Source organism: Plodia interpunctella, chromosome 9 (assembly GCF_027563975.2).
Source record: "Plodia interpunctella isolate USDA-ARS_2022_Savannah chromosome 9, ilPloInte3.2, whole genome shotgun sequence".
Lineage (NCBI taxonomy): Eukaryota > Metazoa > Arthropoda > Insecta > Lepidoptera > Pyralidae > Plodia > Plodia interpunctella.
Window position 1 is genome coordinate 5,807,257 of NC_071302.1, and position 13,949 is coordinate 5,821,205.

The window sequence follows — 13,949 nt, forward strand, 5'->3', positions numbered from 1 at the left end:
ACACAAACATTGGATGCAAAAAGCACCAATTTTCAATATTGTTGCAGATTTACGACCAAAAATAACTTCTACATAATCGTGGTGAGAGTTTAAAGGAAAAAGGAAGGATTTAGTGGATTATCCTGAAAATAATAACACTATTTTGGATTATGTTCTACATTATTGGGTCAACTGTGGTCATAAACTGATATAAACTTGATTTTGACTGAAGATCTTAACTGTATGAAGTCCATATTTTAATAAGTCTTCACGTGTGAAGTATTCCGAGCTTTTTTCGAGGTGGCTCGAAAATTTTAGAGCGTGAGGCGTATCCCACATTTTTCTTAGTTCTTTTGTCTTATGGAAACCGATTTTTCTCAATATTTCGGCACCCGAATATGCTACATTGTTGTATATTTTCACAAACGAATGCTTACATAATGAAAAGATTAATAAAGTACTCTAAAATAAACGTTTTAATCGACATAGCAAAGGGCGGTAAAGCTTTTCTGTACCTATACAGTGATGTATTCTGAAACCTGTAGAATACCCAAGGATTTCGGTCTTCGTACAACGTACTTACTAAGTCCATAAATACCTCATTTCTTCACAAGTATGACCCAATTTGCCACTTTGTGTGAGGTTAGCCGGATTGGTTTGGGAAGTTGCATGGATATTTTCTATCTCATTTGGTATACTCGTTCGTCAACTATGTTGTTTTCTTGGTTTTTGTTTCTATGTCTAAGCTCAAAATGGGCCTAAGCGGTAGAACAAAAGAAACTCGTTTGCCAGCCTCTCTAAAAAAATTACACTATCAAATGTCATTCCTCCTATTTATTTTATCTGTGACCAATTATGTCATTTAGAATTGGCTTGTGGACGTGCATTTTGCTTGCTGTTTTGGGCATGAAAATAAAATTAGCGCTAGCGGTAACACGCCTTAAATCGTATTAAAGAAACTTAATATTCTCAAATATCTTAATCTATTTTGAAGTGGTATTATTCATTTATTTATAGGGAGTCAAGCCTATGTTTGTCAAATCCGTGTCCTACATTTCAGTATTTTTTTCTCAAATGGAAGAAAGTCTCGTACAGAGTGTATTTTTGTTTAAAGGAGTGACTTAAATGATACTATTGGAATGGAATGTTTAGGAATATTCCATCTGTTTCCTAATAACTAAGAAACTGTAATAATGTTTTCTATAATAGAGTTGGCTTTGAGTGTGGGGGTTCTTGTGACACTTATAACAGCACTCTCAGCCTGTGTTTGTGGCTGCAAGAACTCAAATCAGAAGTAAGTAGTCAAAATTATCATCAGTACATAATTAATTACGTTGCCGCAACTTTCAGTTTTTATAGAAATATATTCATTATTCCAATTAAAAGTAGACATCATCAAGCTGTGGTGTGCTGTAATGAATTGACCCGACTTTACTTTTTTTATTGCTACCGTTAAATTCATGAATTCACAATATTGAATTGTGTTGGTCTAGCAGGCCATATCTATGCAAAATTAACATTATTTAATTAATACAGGAATTTATTGTCCCTTTATCTATCTAAAATTGAAATAGTAGTAATTCCTTTTCATTTTAGACTTTTTAATATTATTTATCTAAAACTAGAGACAGTTGTAGTTATATATTCTTTGCATTTAACAGAAGTGAGTTGGTGGGTACTGCCGGTGTAGTTAAAATTCGTTTTGATGAGGAGGTACCGTCGCCTACTCCAACCACTCCGGCATCTGTCAAGCGGTTTGTTATAGAAATGGCATGTCTTAGTTGTCTCTAACTCGGCAGGTAGAATTTTGTTTAACCACCTTCATGGCTATGCTTGAGTTATTAGTAAAATAAAATTATCCTTGGGTGTTTTTCTACCTTGGTAACTAACATTTGTGTGGAGTAGATATCATAACTTTAGCAATGGTTGGGGGAAAAGATATTATTTAAAAAAATACAGCAAATTTAAAAAGTACCATATAAATTTAATATATTAACAGTATTTAATAGTAGGTAACTAATATTGTGAAGGGGTATTTGTTTAACTGAAACTAATTCCATTATTAAGCTTATACTATACCTACTGTTGGGAATGTTATGTCCAACAGATTATATTAATCTGAAGCTGGAATTGACATAAATATTTTTTCTTCATCACATAGTATCTCACATTAACTTTTATAATATTGGTGTTGAAGTGTGGAATGTGTCTAACATTCATTAAATTGTATGCAAGTTTTAATTGACACTTCCTAGATAGATATCCTTAGTCATAATTTTAATACAAATATTTTCAAATTTTGTGTTATTTTATATAATGTGCATGTTCATCTTAGTGTTAATTAGTTTCTTAATTTAAATGAATGAATATATTTATTAATAGATATAATTAAAACCTGTTTGAAAGTCTAAAGTTGAAGACACTTGGAAAATCAAGCAGAACCTATATTCCAAAACATCTATTTGGTGTGTAGTATTTATTGGTGTTAGTACACATCATATATTATAAATAATCTAAAATACAAATTTAAATGTTAAATTTAATTGTGTTCATACCCATTTAGTATAATAAAATTAGTAGTGAGATCATACATGGGGAAAACTACACATCTGAGATGAGTGTTAAATATGTAATAGTAATGATTGTTGGTATATTATTACAAGATATTGAGTCATGCACTGTTCTCTTTAAGCTCTGTATAATTTAGTTAATTAATAACTAAGTTGTTTGATAATGATGCACTGAGTGTAGGTATGTTAATTGAAACCTCAAATACAAAATCCTGATTTAAAAATTAGCAATCAGGTGCCAAACGAGGCCATGTTGTAACACTAAGCTAGACTTGAAGTAGTTACATGTTACATCACCATTCATAGCGGTGGTAGATAGCTATTCACTTAAACAATCTAATAACTTAAATCTATGTGTTTTTGCATTTCTCTATCTATGAAATGGACATGGCCATTTCATAGATAATTGATTTGGGATTTCATGGCTAGTGATTATATAAAATGAGTAATGTAATGTTTAGTGATAATGTGAAGTCAGGGGAATTTCCAACCGTAAAATCTACTACCCACATAACTACTTCATCAACTTTTATTTAATTGATTATACCAATGTAGATAGCCGTAAAAATTGGCTCAGTTACTTTATTGCTCTAAATGAGATCATTTCGAGCAATAAAGTTTCAGCCTGTAACATTTAGGCTCAATTTTCTTAAAAAATGGACTAACTGTATTGTTGAAAAATGTTTCTTTATGAAAAATATCTTGGATGCATTTCATAAAAAACAGGACAAGAAGAAATAAATAAAATTAAAAAACTAATTATAAAAATAATTTCATTAGATATGTTTTGTAAAACAGGGCGTCGACTCAGAACAACCAGCGCAGCTTGCCCGAGATACCGCACCCTGTCGGAAGGCACGACAGTGGAGACACCGCTTCTGAAATATATGCTACTGTCAACTTGGATGAAGGTAATAATTTATTTTATACTAGCGGCCCGGCCCGGCTTCGCTCTGGTAAAACCATAATAAATTGTACATCTTCTTCAGCAATCATACTATTTATTGGCGAAAACCGTACAAATATCCGTCCTGCCGTTTTTCATTTTAGCCAGTTCATTCCGACAGACAGACACGACAGCGAGTCATATTTTTATATGTAAGGGTTCATGTCTAATACATTGTTTATCTATTGTGTCTCGATTTTCCGCGAAAGTGTCGCATGGGCGTCTTCTGCAGCCTGTGTCTGCAGCAGAAAGTTGGGGGAAATTGGTTGGCGACAAATTCTTAACTGTTTTGCCAGAGTTAGCTGTGGAGGGAGACAAGTGGAAGATAGTGATTATAAGGCCTTGGCCCAGCATTAGTGGGATAAACATATATCAAAAACAATATTAATTTAGACCTCATCTGGTAAGAAGGCAGAACTTCTGACATGTTCTTTTATTTATTTAATTATGTAGTACCTAATTTCATAATTAGTTCCCATATTTTCAACTTACTGCATATGTTTAAAAGAGCTTATTTTTTATTTGTCTCGTTTTTCATTCAGAATTTTTATTATCATATGTTTATCCCATTAAAAATATTAAGTAGCACGGTTTAATTGTTTCTGATATACAAATTTTAATCCGCGACTTAGCCACTATTTTATCATTTTAATAATGAATTATAAATAGACGCAAATTTTTATCTTCAAATCACATGAAATGAGGCGAGTTGGCTCGTGTACACTGTTTTTTATTGGATGATAAGAGGCATAATCTTATTTTGTGGTACCTAGATTAAAAAAGAAACGGGACGGAAGTTCCGCCGCTAGACAGGTTGTACCTACTCGTGGCATCGGAGGCAGAGAAAATATAAAATTTGATAAAAGGGGTCAAATAGCTCTAAGAAGTTCTTAATAAATAATATGAGTTAGCAAAGATTAAAATTACATTTTTTTTACAATAAACCAGAAGGATTTGGGACGGAATACTAAGCAAGTACCTACGGGAGAGGACGGGACGGGGCGAAAGTCTAAACACGAGAGCACCGGATATGGCAGAGGGAGACATAAAACAGTGGGCGAAGTGCTGGTTTGCATTTCACTTCTCACCATCGAATCGATTCGAAGGGAGACGCAGCGAATCAATCACATTGCGCCATTGTGACACAACGACAACCACAATGCAATGTGATTGGTTCGCTGCGTCTCACTTCGAAATATCACTATTTCACTACATTACTGTAGTGAAATAGTTAGGCATGCGGTTCGTTGTAATCAGTGTTTAACGCGTTATCATACTATGAGATTGCAATCTTTTGTATTATTAGAATTAAAAAAAAATAAAGTACTAGAAATGGAACTAAAATAACAGTAAAAATATAGAGCGCGATAGAGGTATCGACTATCGTACAATGACGACATGAACCAGAATGTTGCCATTTGAACATCCATCCTTCTATTGAAATATATCAAGGAAAGAAAAAAAGATTACAGAAATATTATTAAAATTGTTGCAAATGTTTCAAGAATTCGTATTTAACACTCGCAACTAAAAATAAAAAGTTGTGACAATGCATACTTGACTCTATTCTTCCACATAGTCTCATCTCGCATGTCAAATGTGACCAAATTGGCCTAAAAAAACTTGTCCTATCTATTTTTACAGGTAACAAAGCGCCTGTAGTCGCGTCCACGAGTAGGGAGCACCCGTACGAACATGCATACGCTAAACTTCAGAATGAGTCTCATAATATGTAAGTATTAGCATCTGTACTCTCTCTCTCGCTCTCATCTAAATGTCTTTTTATTTTCATACATGGCTGTGTCGCCTCGAAGCCCAGGATCCGCTTAAATAATAAACCTTCAGTTTCATTTTTGGTTTTGGTTTTAAGACCCTATCTGAAGTAAACTCTCTTTGGGAATGTTGTTATTGTTGCTCAGCTGAGTTCAAAAAATCCTGGATGTATTTAGAAGAGTCCCTTTTCAGCAGGGTTACAGAATGCGATCGAAATTTGATCTAAAATACTAAAGAGTGAAGAAATATAAGGAGGAGAACCGAAAATAATTAATTTTCCGACCGAAAAGTTGTTGAGACCAACGTTTTGTAATTCTCTTTTGTATCTTTGACAACAGGCTCTTTTCTTAACATTTATCTGATTATGCCGGCTTCTTTCCATATCATCTTTGTTATACCATCAACCGATAAAACGTATTAGCATCTTAAAATAATGTTTTGCATGACAAGAGCTGTGAATAATAAAATTTATTGTGCATAACTTGAGGGTATAGTATGAATATGTTAGGTACGTCGTATAAATATTCACCTTATGGTTGTGTACTATAATAACGATGATGACATACCCTTAGAAAAATTGAAGATGTAAAGATGTTATTAAATGACATGGTGATAATAAACACGTAAATTAATGTGTATTATTCAAACATAACAAAAAGTCATTTAAATAGAAACGGAAAATTACAAATATTTTTCAGTACCTACCTATGTGTTACAACCATTGTACCTGACACCCATTGTAGGTTCCCCTGTGGTATGTCAGGCTTCACACAGACATTAGTCATCAAGTCTAGCTCAAACATACTACAAATTTAAATATGTATTATTTAAATTTGTAGTATGTTTGAGTCATCTTTAAACACACGGGTGTGGAACAACGTCGTTAACTAGCATTTACGCGTAGCTAATTGCTGATCGTCTATCGTCGTCAATAGCTACTTGTTTGATGACCGCGTGATGTCAAAGCGTATGTATGGAAACCGCATCTTGGGCTACGATGCTCAACGGCTAGGAAAGAAGGTCGGGAAAAAGCTCCGACAAGAGAAAGAGAAAATTAATGAATTAAAGTTATAATTATAGTTCACTATTTAAATCCATGTTGTATAAAATGCACTATGTAGATACTTTAATCGATATTTAATTATTATAGAACTGTTGAAATAACGCCAGATCAAAGATCTGAGGATGAAATCCAAATTGATGAGCGCGAAGCGACGCAGTCCGGCCCAGGTTAGTCTTTTAAAACATTCTATTTTTTTATCCTAAAATTGTTTGAATATTTCCTTAATGTCTCTGAAAGTTACACATTTTAATAATTATTTTTCTTTAAAAAATACAATCTCCATTATAGGTAATGAAATCACAAAAAGCCGATTATGCCTTCTGCCATGATAAAACTGTTTAATTATTATTTTTACTAGTTTTAAGCTAATAACAGAATACAATTAGAAAAAAGTATTGAAACCTTAGAATATTTATTTTCTGTATCAGAATCGGTAATGATATCAGCGTCGGTGGCCATCAGCGGGCAGCTGCCGTCCAGCCAGGAGTTGCCGTACATCACGCCGCCATCGCCGCGCCACAGGGACACGCCCGCTCACTTCAGCGGCGACTCCACCGACTCTGCCAGTAAATACACACCATATTTACTTACACAATGTCTCAAACAATCGAAGGTGATATCAGCATCGGTGGGCATCAGCTCAAAGTTGCCATCACATCGCGCATGCCGACATCGCGCCAACTTATTTCAACGGCTACTCCGGAGACTGCAGTAAATACACCGTGTTTACACAATGATTCATACAATCGGTGGTAATATCAGCGTTGGTGGCTATCAGCGGAGCAGCCAGGTTAACGATACTACTATTAAGACTGAGAACAGAAACACAGAATACACCCTTCATCAACGCAGCCAGTAAGTATCTTGAATGTTTTATACCGTCGTCGATCATTTCTGCTGACCTCAATATCAAAATATATACCATATTTTGTGGGAATACTACCACAAATTTGTAGAAATTTAGGGATAAATAGTACAAATGCTAGGTTGACCTTTAGTTAAAGCCAATAGTTTGTGTGATTGTGTCATGTTTGGATGGATATCCCAATATTTAACAATTTTCATATGTTTATAATATTAACAGGAAATCTGTCTTGTTTGGAGCTCTTCTCTTGTTTGTCTCTTGAATATAAAGTATCAGATTTGTCTAGATCCATTGATTAAAAAAAATACAGGCACTGAAGCAACAGATTTGATAAATTGCTTCTGTAATTAGTTTGATATCCGTTGGTAATCTTCACGATATTGTATGATCACTGATTGATGATAATCTTATTAATTTAAAATTCACAGAAATTACATAACTTTGTAAATTAAACTTTATATAAGTATATGAAACTTATTCATATCGGATCAGTTGGATCCGAATATTAGGTAAACATATGATAATGGTCTGTAGATATTGTTATTACGTACTTATGCTAATTTAAATGTACTAGATTCTAATGAGGTCAATATATTTTACCTAATTTTACTTTAAGATTTAAACTTAAATTGGTGATTACTAAACATTATTGCCAAATTCTGATTTGCCATATTGCCTATTAGTATTGCCAAATATGAAGTGGTCATTCTCTAGTACGGAATTACAAGCCATAATTTTTATTATTATCTTTGAAAAACATAATGTCGTTGAGTTAGTGTTCCACGACACAAGCCCCGACCGGCTAACTCAATCTGTGTGATTTATTATATATTTATGTTTGTTTACAGAGGGATATACGAGCATATCAGTTCGCGAGCCGCTAAGCAACATTCGCGCGCAGAGTGTGAAGCCGCCGACTCAGCCGCACTACGCCACCGTGTCTGATGACTCGGGTGATTTACTTTTTTTCAAGGAATCCAAAGTTTGAGAGTATGTCTGTTCTTCGTCACGCCCATACGGCGGATCCATTTTTTCTGAAATTTGGTATTGAGGTAGCCGATACCTTAGATTAACACATACCCAAATCACGTACTTTCGGGATAAAAAGTATACCCCGAAAGTACGTGATTTGGGTATGATTTGGTCAAAAAGTCCAAGTCAATGCTCAACAAGGCATTACAAAGTAAATTAATTCCAGATGAAATGTACGCAGCGATTGAAGAAGCCTCCGCCGCGGGGTCGGAGACCTACGCCCAGATCCGGCCCGCCCCCGCGCCCGCGCCCGCCCCCGCCCCCGCTCCCGCCCAGCACGAGCCCGCCGCCCAGTCTGTCAGGTAACATACAACGTGATATATTGCAACGTCAGAAACCTATGAGCTGGCTTGATGTCAAAGGTGATATGTCAATGGTCTGACAACTAGAGACGCCGACGACCGTACGAAGTGGAAACTTTTTTGTAACTATACCATATATGAATTGATGATAGAAAAATTGATTATGTTGTTACAGAAGAAGCGCCCCGCCAGAAGTGGGAACTTCTACTCTCAACAACGCGATGCATTCGCGACAGGGTAAGTCACAATCTTTCATTTGTATGTATTGCATGAAATACAACAAATTAAATTGAAATTGAATAGTATTTCTTACCAAATGACCTGAAATAATGCGATATTAAAGAAAATAAATTATTGGTATATGTAATTAATTCTTAGATTATCTATGTGGATGCTTTTAACATCTTTAAGCGAAGTATGGAATAAAGATTTTTGTTATTTTTTTGTAAGCTTTGGTCCGAAACACTTGTTAGTTATATTATATTTGTTGTTAAAAAGGCACACATATATAATAACATTAAATAAAAATATAAAACAAAATTGTTCGATTTTAATTGCGACGAAAACATGAAATTGTGTATCGAAAAATAATTGTATATTGCAGCGTCAACATCGTCGTGCTCACTGTCGGCGGGCGCGCTGGGCTCCCCCAAGCCTGAGAAGCGGCAGGCCAACTCCCCGCTGCCGCCGCCGCCGCCCCACACCCCGCACCCGCCGCACCCGCCGCACCCGCCGCACCCGCCTCATCCGCCTCATCCGCCGCACGCCGCGAGAACGCAGCACCAACGGATATCTAGTACAGGTAATATAGTTATTTATTCGATTTTTACTTACGACTGTCGTGTTTTTAGAAAAAACGTGGCCTCCTGTCACAGTACTGATTGAAAGGAGACGTTTTTAACTGAGACTTTTTTCGAATATTTTTTTATTGTTATATTTTTATTTGCGAAAACTCCCAAGACTTATATTTTTGTTGTTTTCAGGCGATCTTCACAGCAACGACAAGCTACGTCGCAGCCTAAACGAAAAACACCAACGAAACAACAGCTGCGTGAGTTCCTCAGACTTCTATGGTTGCAACTACCCCGTGGAGAAGCACCGCTTCAGCTCTGGGGACCTCATCCGGCCGCTCGTGGCCAAGGAGCTCCACTTCGACATCGACAGCAAGGACCAGCGCAACCTCTACAACTCCATCGACGGCCCCAACTGCAGCGACTACTCCTCCGACCTCAACAACAGCGTCACCTCCGAACGACCCACTGAAAGCCCCTCCAGAAACCTCGAAGAAATGTACGCCAAAGTCCACAAGAAAAAAGGAAAGGACGACCCAATCAGAAGGTCCAAAGATCTCACGACCAACGAAGACAATCTTGCCCCCAAGTTCCGCGGCGACGACCCCGGCTACGAAACCATAGACAGAAAAAAATCCGTCAACCACGGGTACGAAACCATCGCTCACAAAGAACGCAAGATATCACAAAACCAAGACCCCGGCTACGAAACCGTTAAAGATGTCAATAAGTCGAACTTTTCTAACAACAATATGTTGAAACTCAACGCGGCCTTGGACAGCGGACCTAACAGCTTCATCAGCAGTGACCACGGGTACGAACACATCTCCAAGACTGACAACAACGCTTCAGACTCCGATCCCAACTATGAAGTGTTACGGAATCAACCATCAACCCCGCCATATGCCACTATAGCGCCTAACTATAAAATGCAACCGACCTATTCCACTGTCTCCAAACGGCCGTCAAAATATAACAACTGGCCCGGGAACAACAACGAGGAAACGAATTCTATAATTGAACCAAATTACGAATCGATGCCGCACGATCCATTATACACGACGGGCAGCGAATCAGATCCGAACTATGAATCTGTACGGCCGAAAGACCCCAATTATGAAAGTGTTAGCACGCAGGATCCCAATTACGAGTCCTTGCGGTGTAAAGATCCGAAATACGAGTCGGTGAGGTCGAAAGACCCCATGTATGACTCTGTAAGATATAAGAAAGATCCAAATTACGAGAGCGTGAAGTATTTCGAGTTGGCGAAGAAGGAGCCGCTGTATGACGATGTGTCCGTGAAGCGCTCGGACTCCGCGGCGGGCGCTGAGCGCGGGGCTCCCTCGCAGTCCAAATCCAGTATTAACGGCGGCGACGCCACCGTCAGCGATTACTTTCAAGTCTAATCAACAAGATTTCATAGACAAAATACAGTATGAGCTATTAATTTGAAAGCAGCCAAGAGATTGTGCTTGTATTCATTTTTTTATCCATAGAATAGATTCGCAGTGTTTAATACCTCTTCGACAGGATATTACAAATAATATCTCCTTAGGTATCTGTGATATATATATTATGAGTGTGGTTTGAACGTTATTTTTATTGTTATTTGAGTACATTTAGTATAAAAATGTGCTGCATAGGCGAAAATGTTTTATAGCCTATGTTGTGTCTGCAATCTCCATTGATTAGTGTGTTCATAACTATTTAAAATAGTTCGTATGCTTATGTATGTGCTGTATACCACGTGTACAAAATCTAGAATGTACATATTTTTTGCTATTAGGTAATTTATTGTAACTTAATTACATATAAAATCGAAAAATATATACGAGTAGGCAACGTTTCTGTTAGATGTGATGCTCTTCAGAGCAGTATGTAACGTAAATTGGCGTGAGTATATCTAACTTGAAATATAATTATAAGACTGTTTTAACTCTTTGATTCAATCACATCGCACGTCGATAGAGCACATTATATTAAGATTATTATAATTATGTATCAATAACAATTGCAAATGACCATTCCTTAAACTTTGGACAACACACTACCTCATTTTAAATTTCCTCGCCGTATGTATATGTAGATGTGATTATTTTCAAAGATTAAAAACATTTTGTTTCAGCTTTAGTTACACCTTTTGTATAAAGTTTTTATTATTGTTATGTTTATTTTGTTGTGACTATATTATAAGTTAAGAAATAAGAAATTCGGTGTCATAACTTTACTGGTGAGAAACGATTTATTGTAGTACCTGAGTACCAGCAGCACTTGGGGATTACACAACCAGTGCCGTTTCATATTTTTTATCTTAGAAAATTTATTGAACTATATAATATTTTTACAAATCAAAAGTTGAACACGGCATTTAATATTATGAAGTAATTTAGCTCGATTGTCTACTTTAAAACTTTTACAAACGAGGTATTATTTTTTAATATACCTTTTATAATCTACCTTATATTCTTTGTAATTAGTAGTATTGCAATCAATTTGTATGTTTTGATCATTACAAAAATCATGAGATGTAAAGAAACAAATTGTAATCAAAGCCCATGCGAAATTAAATGGAATTCAATCAATGTGGAATATTCACCGCGATGAAGTTTAGTAATTTCTGGTGCTATGAAATGAATGTCATTATTTCAATATTTATCAAAATGTACAGAAAGTGTTATCAAAAACCTTTTTGCATAAAAGTATTATTTTACTACAATAAGTGCTTCATAAAAGCCTTTTTATATACTTTAATAATGATTTAGTGATAATATGAACACCACTTTAAGATATCTATTGTCACTTATCTGTGTAACTGTAAATATATCTAATTATACTAAATTTGTAATAAAAATATATGTAATTCAACATGTACTTCTATACACAAAGCAAAATCCATTCCATATTTATTAATAGATTCAATGGCTAAATTATCTAAAGAAATAAAATATGCCATAAATAAATTCTTTTATTTTAGAAAACCATCGTACAAATATTATTTTCTATCCGTAGAGGAACTTTCTATGACGTCTTTGGTGTTTCACTATACAAGATATAGTATATATATCTTGTATAGCGAAACTATACAAGAGATAGTATATCCAAAATATAATAGATCCAGGGAAAGTGTTCTCGGTCTTTGCTAATACGTATTAGCAAAGACTGAGAACACTTTCCCGTTATTCATAAAATTGATAAAAAGATATCTCTCTCTGAAGGACTGCATTACCTTCGGAATGTGATCTGTTGCAAAATGCCTGTAGTCCTCTAGGTCCGGATATGCTGATCCTAAGAGTACTAGTCCTTTATTATTATCTATCGAGTCGCAATAGCACAATATGTGTAGGTATAATAATATATTAGTCATTTAGAGGGCAGTCAGGGCTGTCGACAAACTTAAATTTAAAAAAGTGTCTGTGTTTTTCCACATGACCGGTCTGAGCTCTATAAAAGCTCTTGTCTATATACAAGCTAAAGTTAGTATCGCATTATATAATAATAGCGGCCCGTCCCGGCTTCGCTTGGATACAAATATAATTAACTGCGCCCCGGGGCTTCGCTCTCGTGGGAATTTCTGGATAAAAAGTACCCTATGTGTTATTTCAAGTTATTTCCTACCCTATCTGTTATTCCAGGTTATTTCCTACCCGTGTACCAAATTTCACAGCAATCTTTCAAGTGGATAATGCGTGAAGAGGTAACAAACAAACTTACTTTCGCATTTATAATATTAATTGGGATTATACCCTTAAACCTTCCTGAGGAATCACTCAATCTACTGATAAAAAGTGCATGAAAATTCGTGCAGTAGTTTTTGAGTTTATCGCGCACAGGCAGACAGATTTTGTTTTACAATAAATGTCACGAAGCATAGGGCCCCTCTATGTAAGGATTTGAAATTGACAGAAAGAGACAACACATACTTTTTAACTAAGTAGTATGTACCTCGTGCCATTGTGTTTGTATTCAAATCTGACTCATATTATAGTAGTTTTCATTTGCTTCCACCATTTGCTTTTCCGGTGAAGGAAAACATCGTAAGGAAACCTGCACACTGGTGGACAGTGTATATGCGACTACCTGCCACTAGATGGCGGCGGTAAATAGTCATAAAAGTCATGTCAGATGCCTTTAGGCGACTTGAACAAAATCTGACAATAACACACTCAATATGAATTAGTAGGTACTCCTTGTACCTACTAATTCCATGAGGTAATGTTTTTACATTATGTGCCCTCACCGCATGCCCGGTTTTAAAACGCCCAACCAATACAAATGAGATGGGCCGGAATTTGTATGAAAATGTTCTATTTTTGCACAAGCCCACCGTTTTGCGCACCTTTGACCTTGTTTTTAATATTAAATTCAATTTAAATAGTTTTATAAATCTCACATATGGTTTTTAATTAATTTTAAAAATAAAAGTGAAATTTTAGAATCGAGCGGTAATTAAAACCCACGCCGCCCCTGTCTATCCGGGACAGCGCGTGCTCAGTGTTCTTCTTCTTCAGTTTAATTTAATTAGATTAAAGGGAGATAGTTTTAGAGAAAAATTGGAATGTTTCCAAAGGAGAAAACAAGAACTGAGACGTTCTTGGCCGCTATGACTGCTATTTAATGATCCATTCCTT

At 35.8% G+C, this 13,949-nt stretch overlaps 1 protein-coding gene across 2 annotated transcripts; it reads left to right on the forward strand.

Moving 5' to 3' along the window:
- Window positions 1-827: 827 nt before the first annotated feature.
- On the forward strand, window positions 828-12,281 carry LOC128672466 (uncharacterized protein). Of its 2 annotated transcripts, XM_053749621.2 has the most exons (11): window positions 828-1,273; window positions 1,641-1,733; window positions 3,348-3,460; window positions 5,140-5,227; window positions 6,419-6,498; window positions 6,760-6,897; window positions 8,045-8,149; window positions 8,395-8,530; window positions 8,706-8,767; window positions 9,135-9,332; window positions 9,514-12,281. In XM_053749621.2, exons 1-11 carry the CDS (start codon window positions 1,173-1,175, stop codon window positions 10,725-10,727), a joined length of 2,328 nt encoding a protein of 775 aa, XP_053605596.1. In that variant the 5' UTR covers window positions 828-1,172; the 3' UTR covers window positions 10,728-12,281. The 2 variants fall into 2 exon arrangements, with proteins under 2 accessions (XP_053605596.1, XP_053605597.1); XM_053749622.1 differs by lacking the exon at window positions 1,641-1,733.
- Window positions 12,282-13,949: the final 1,668 nt, after the last annotated feature.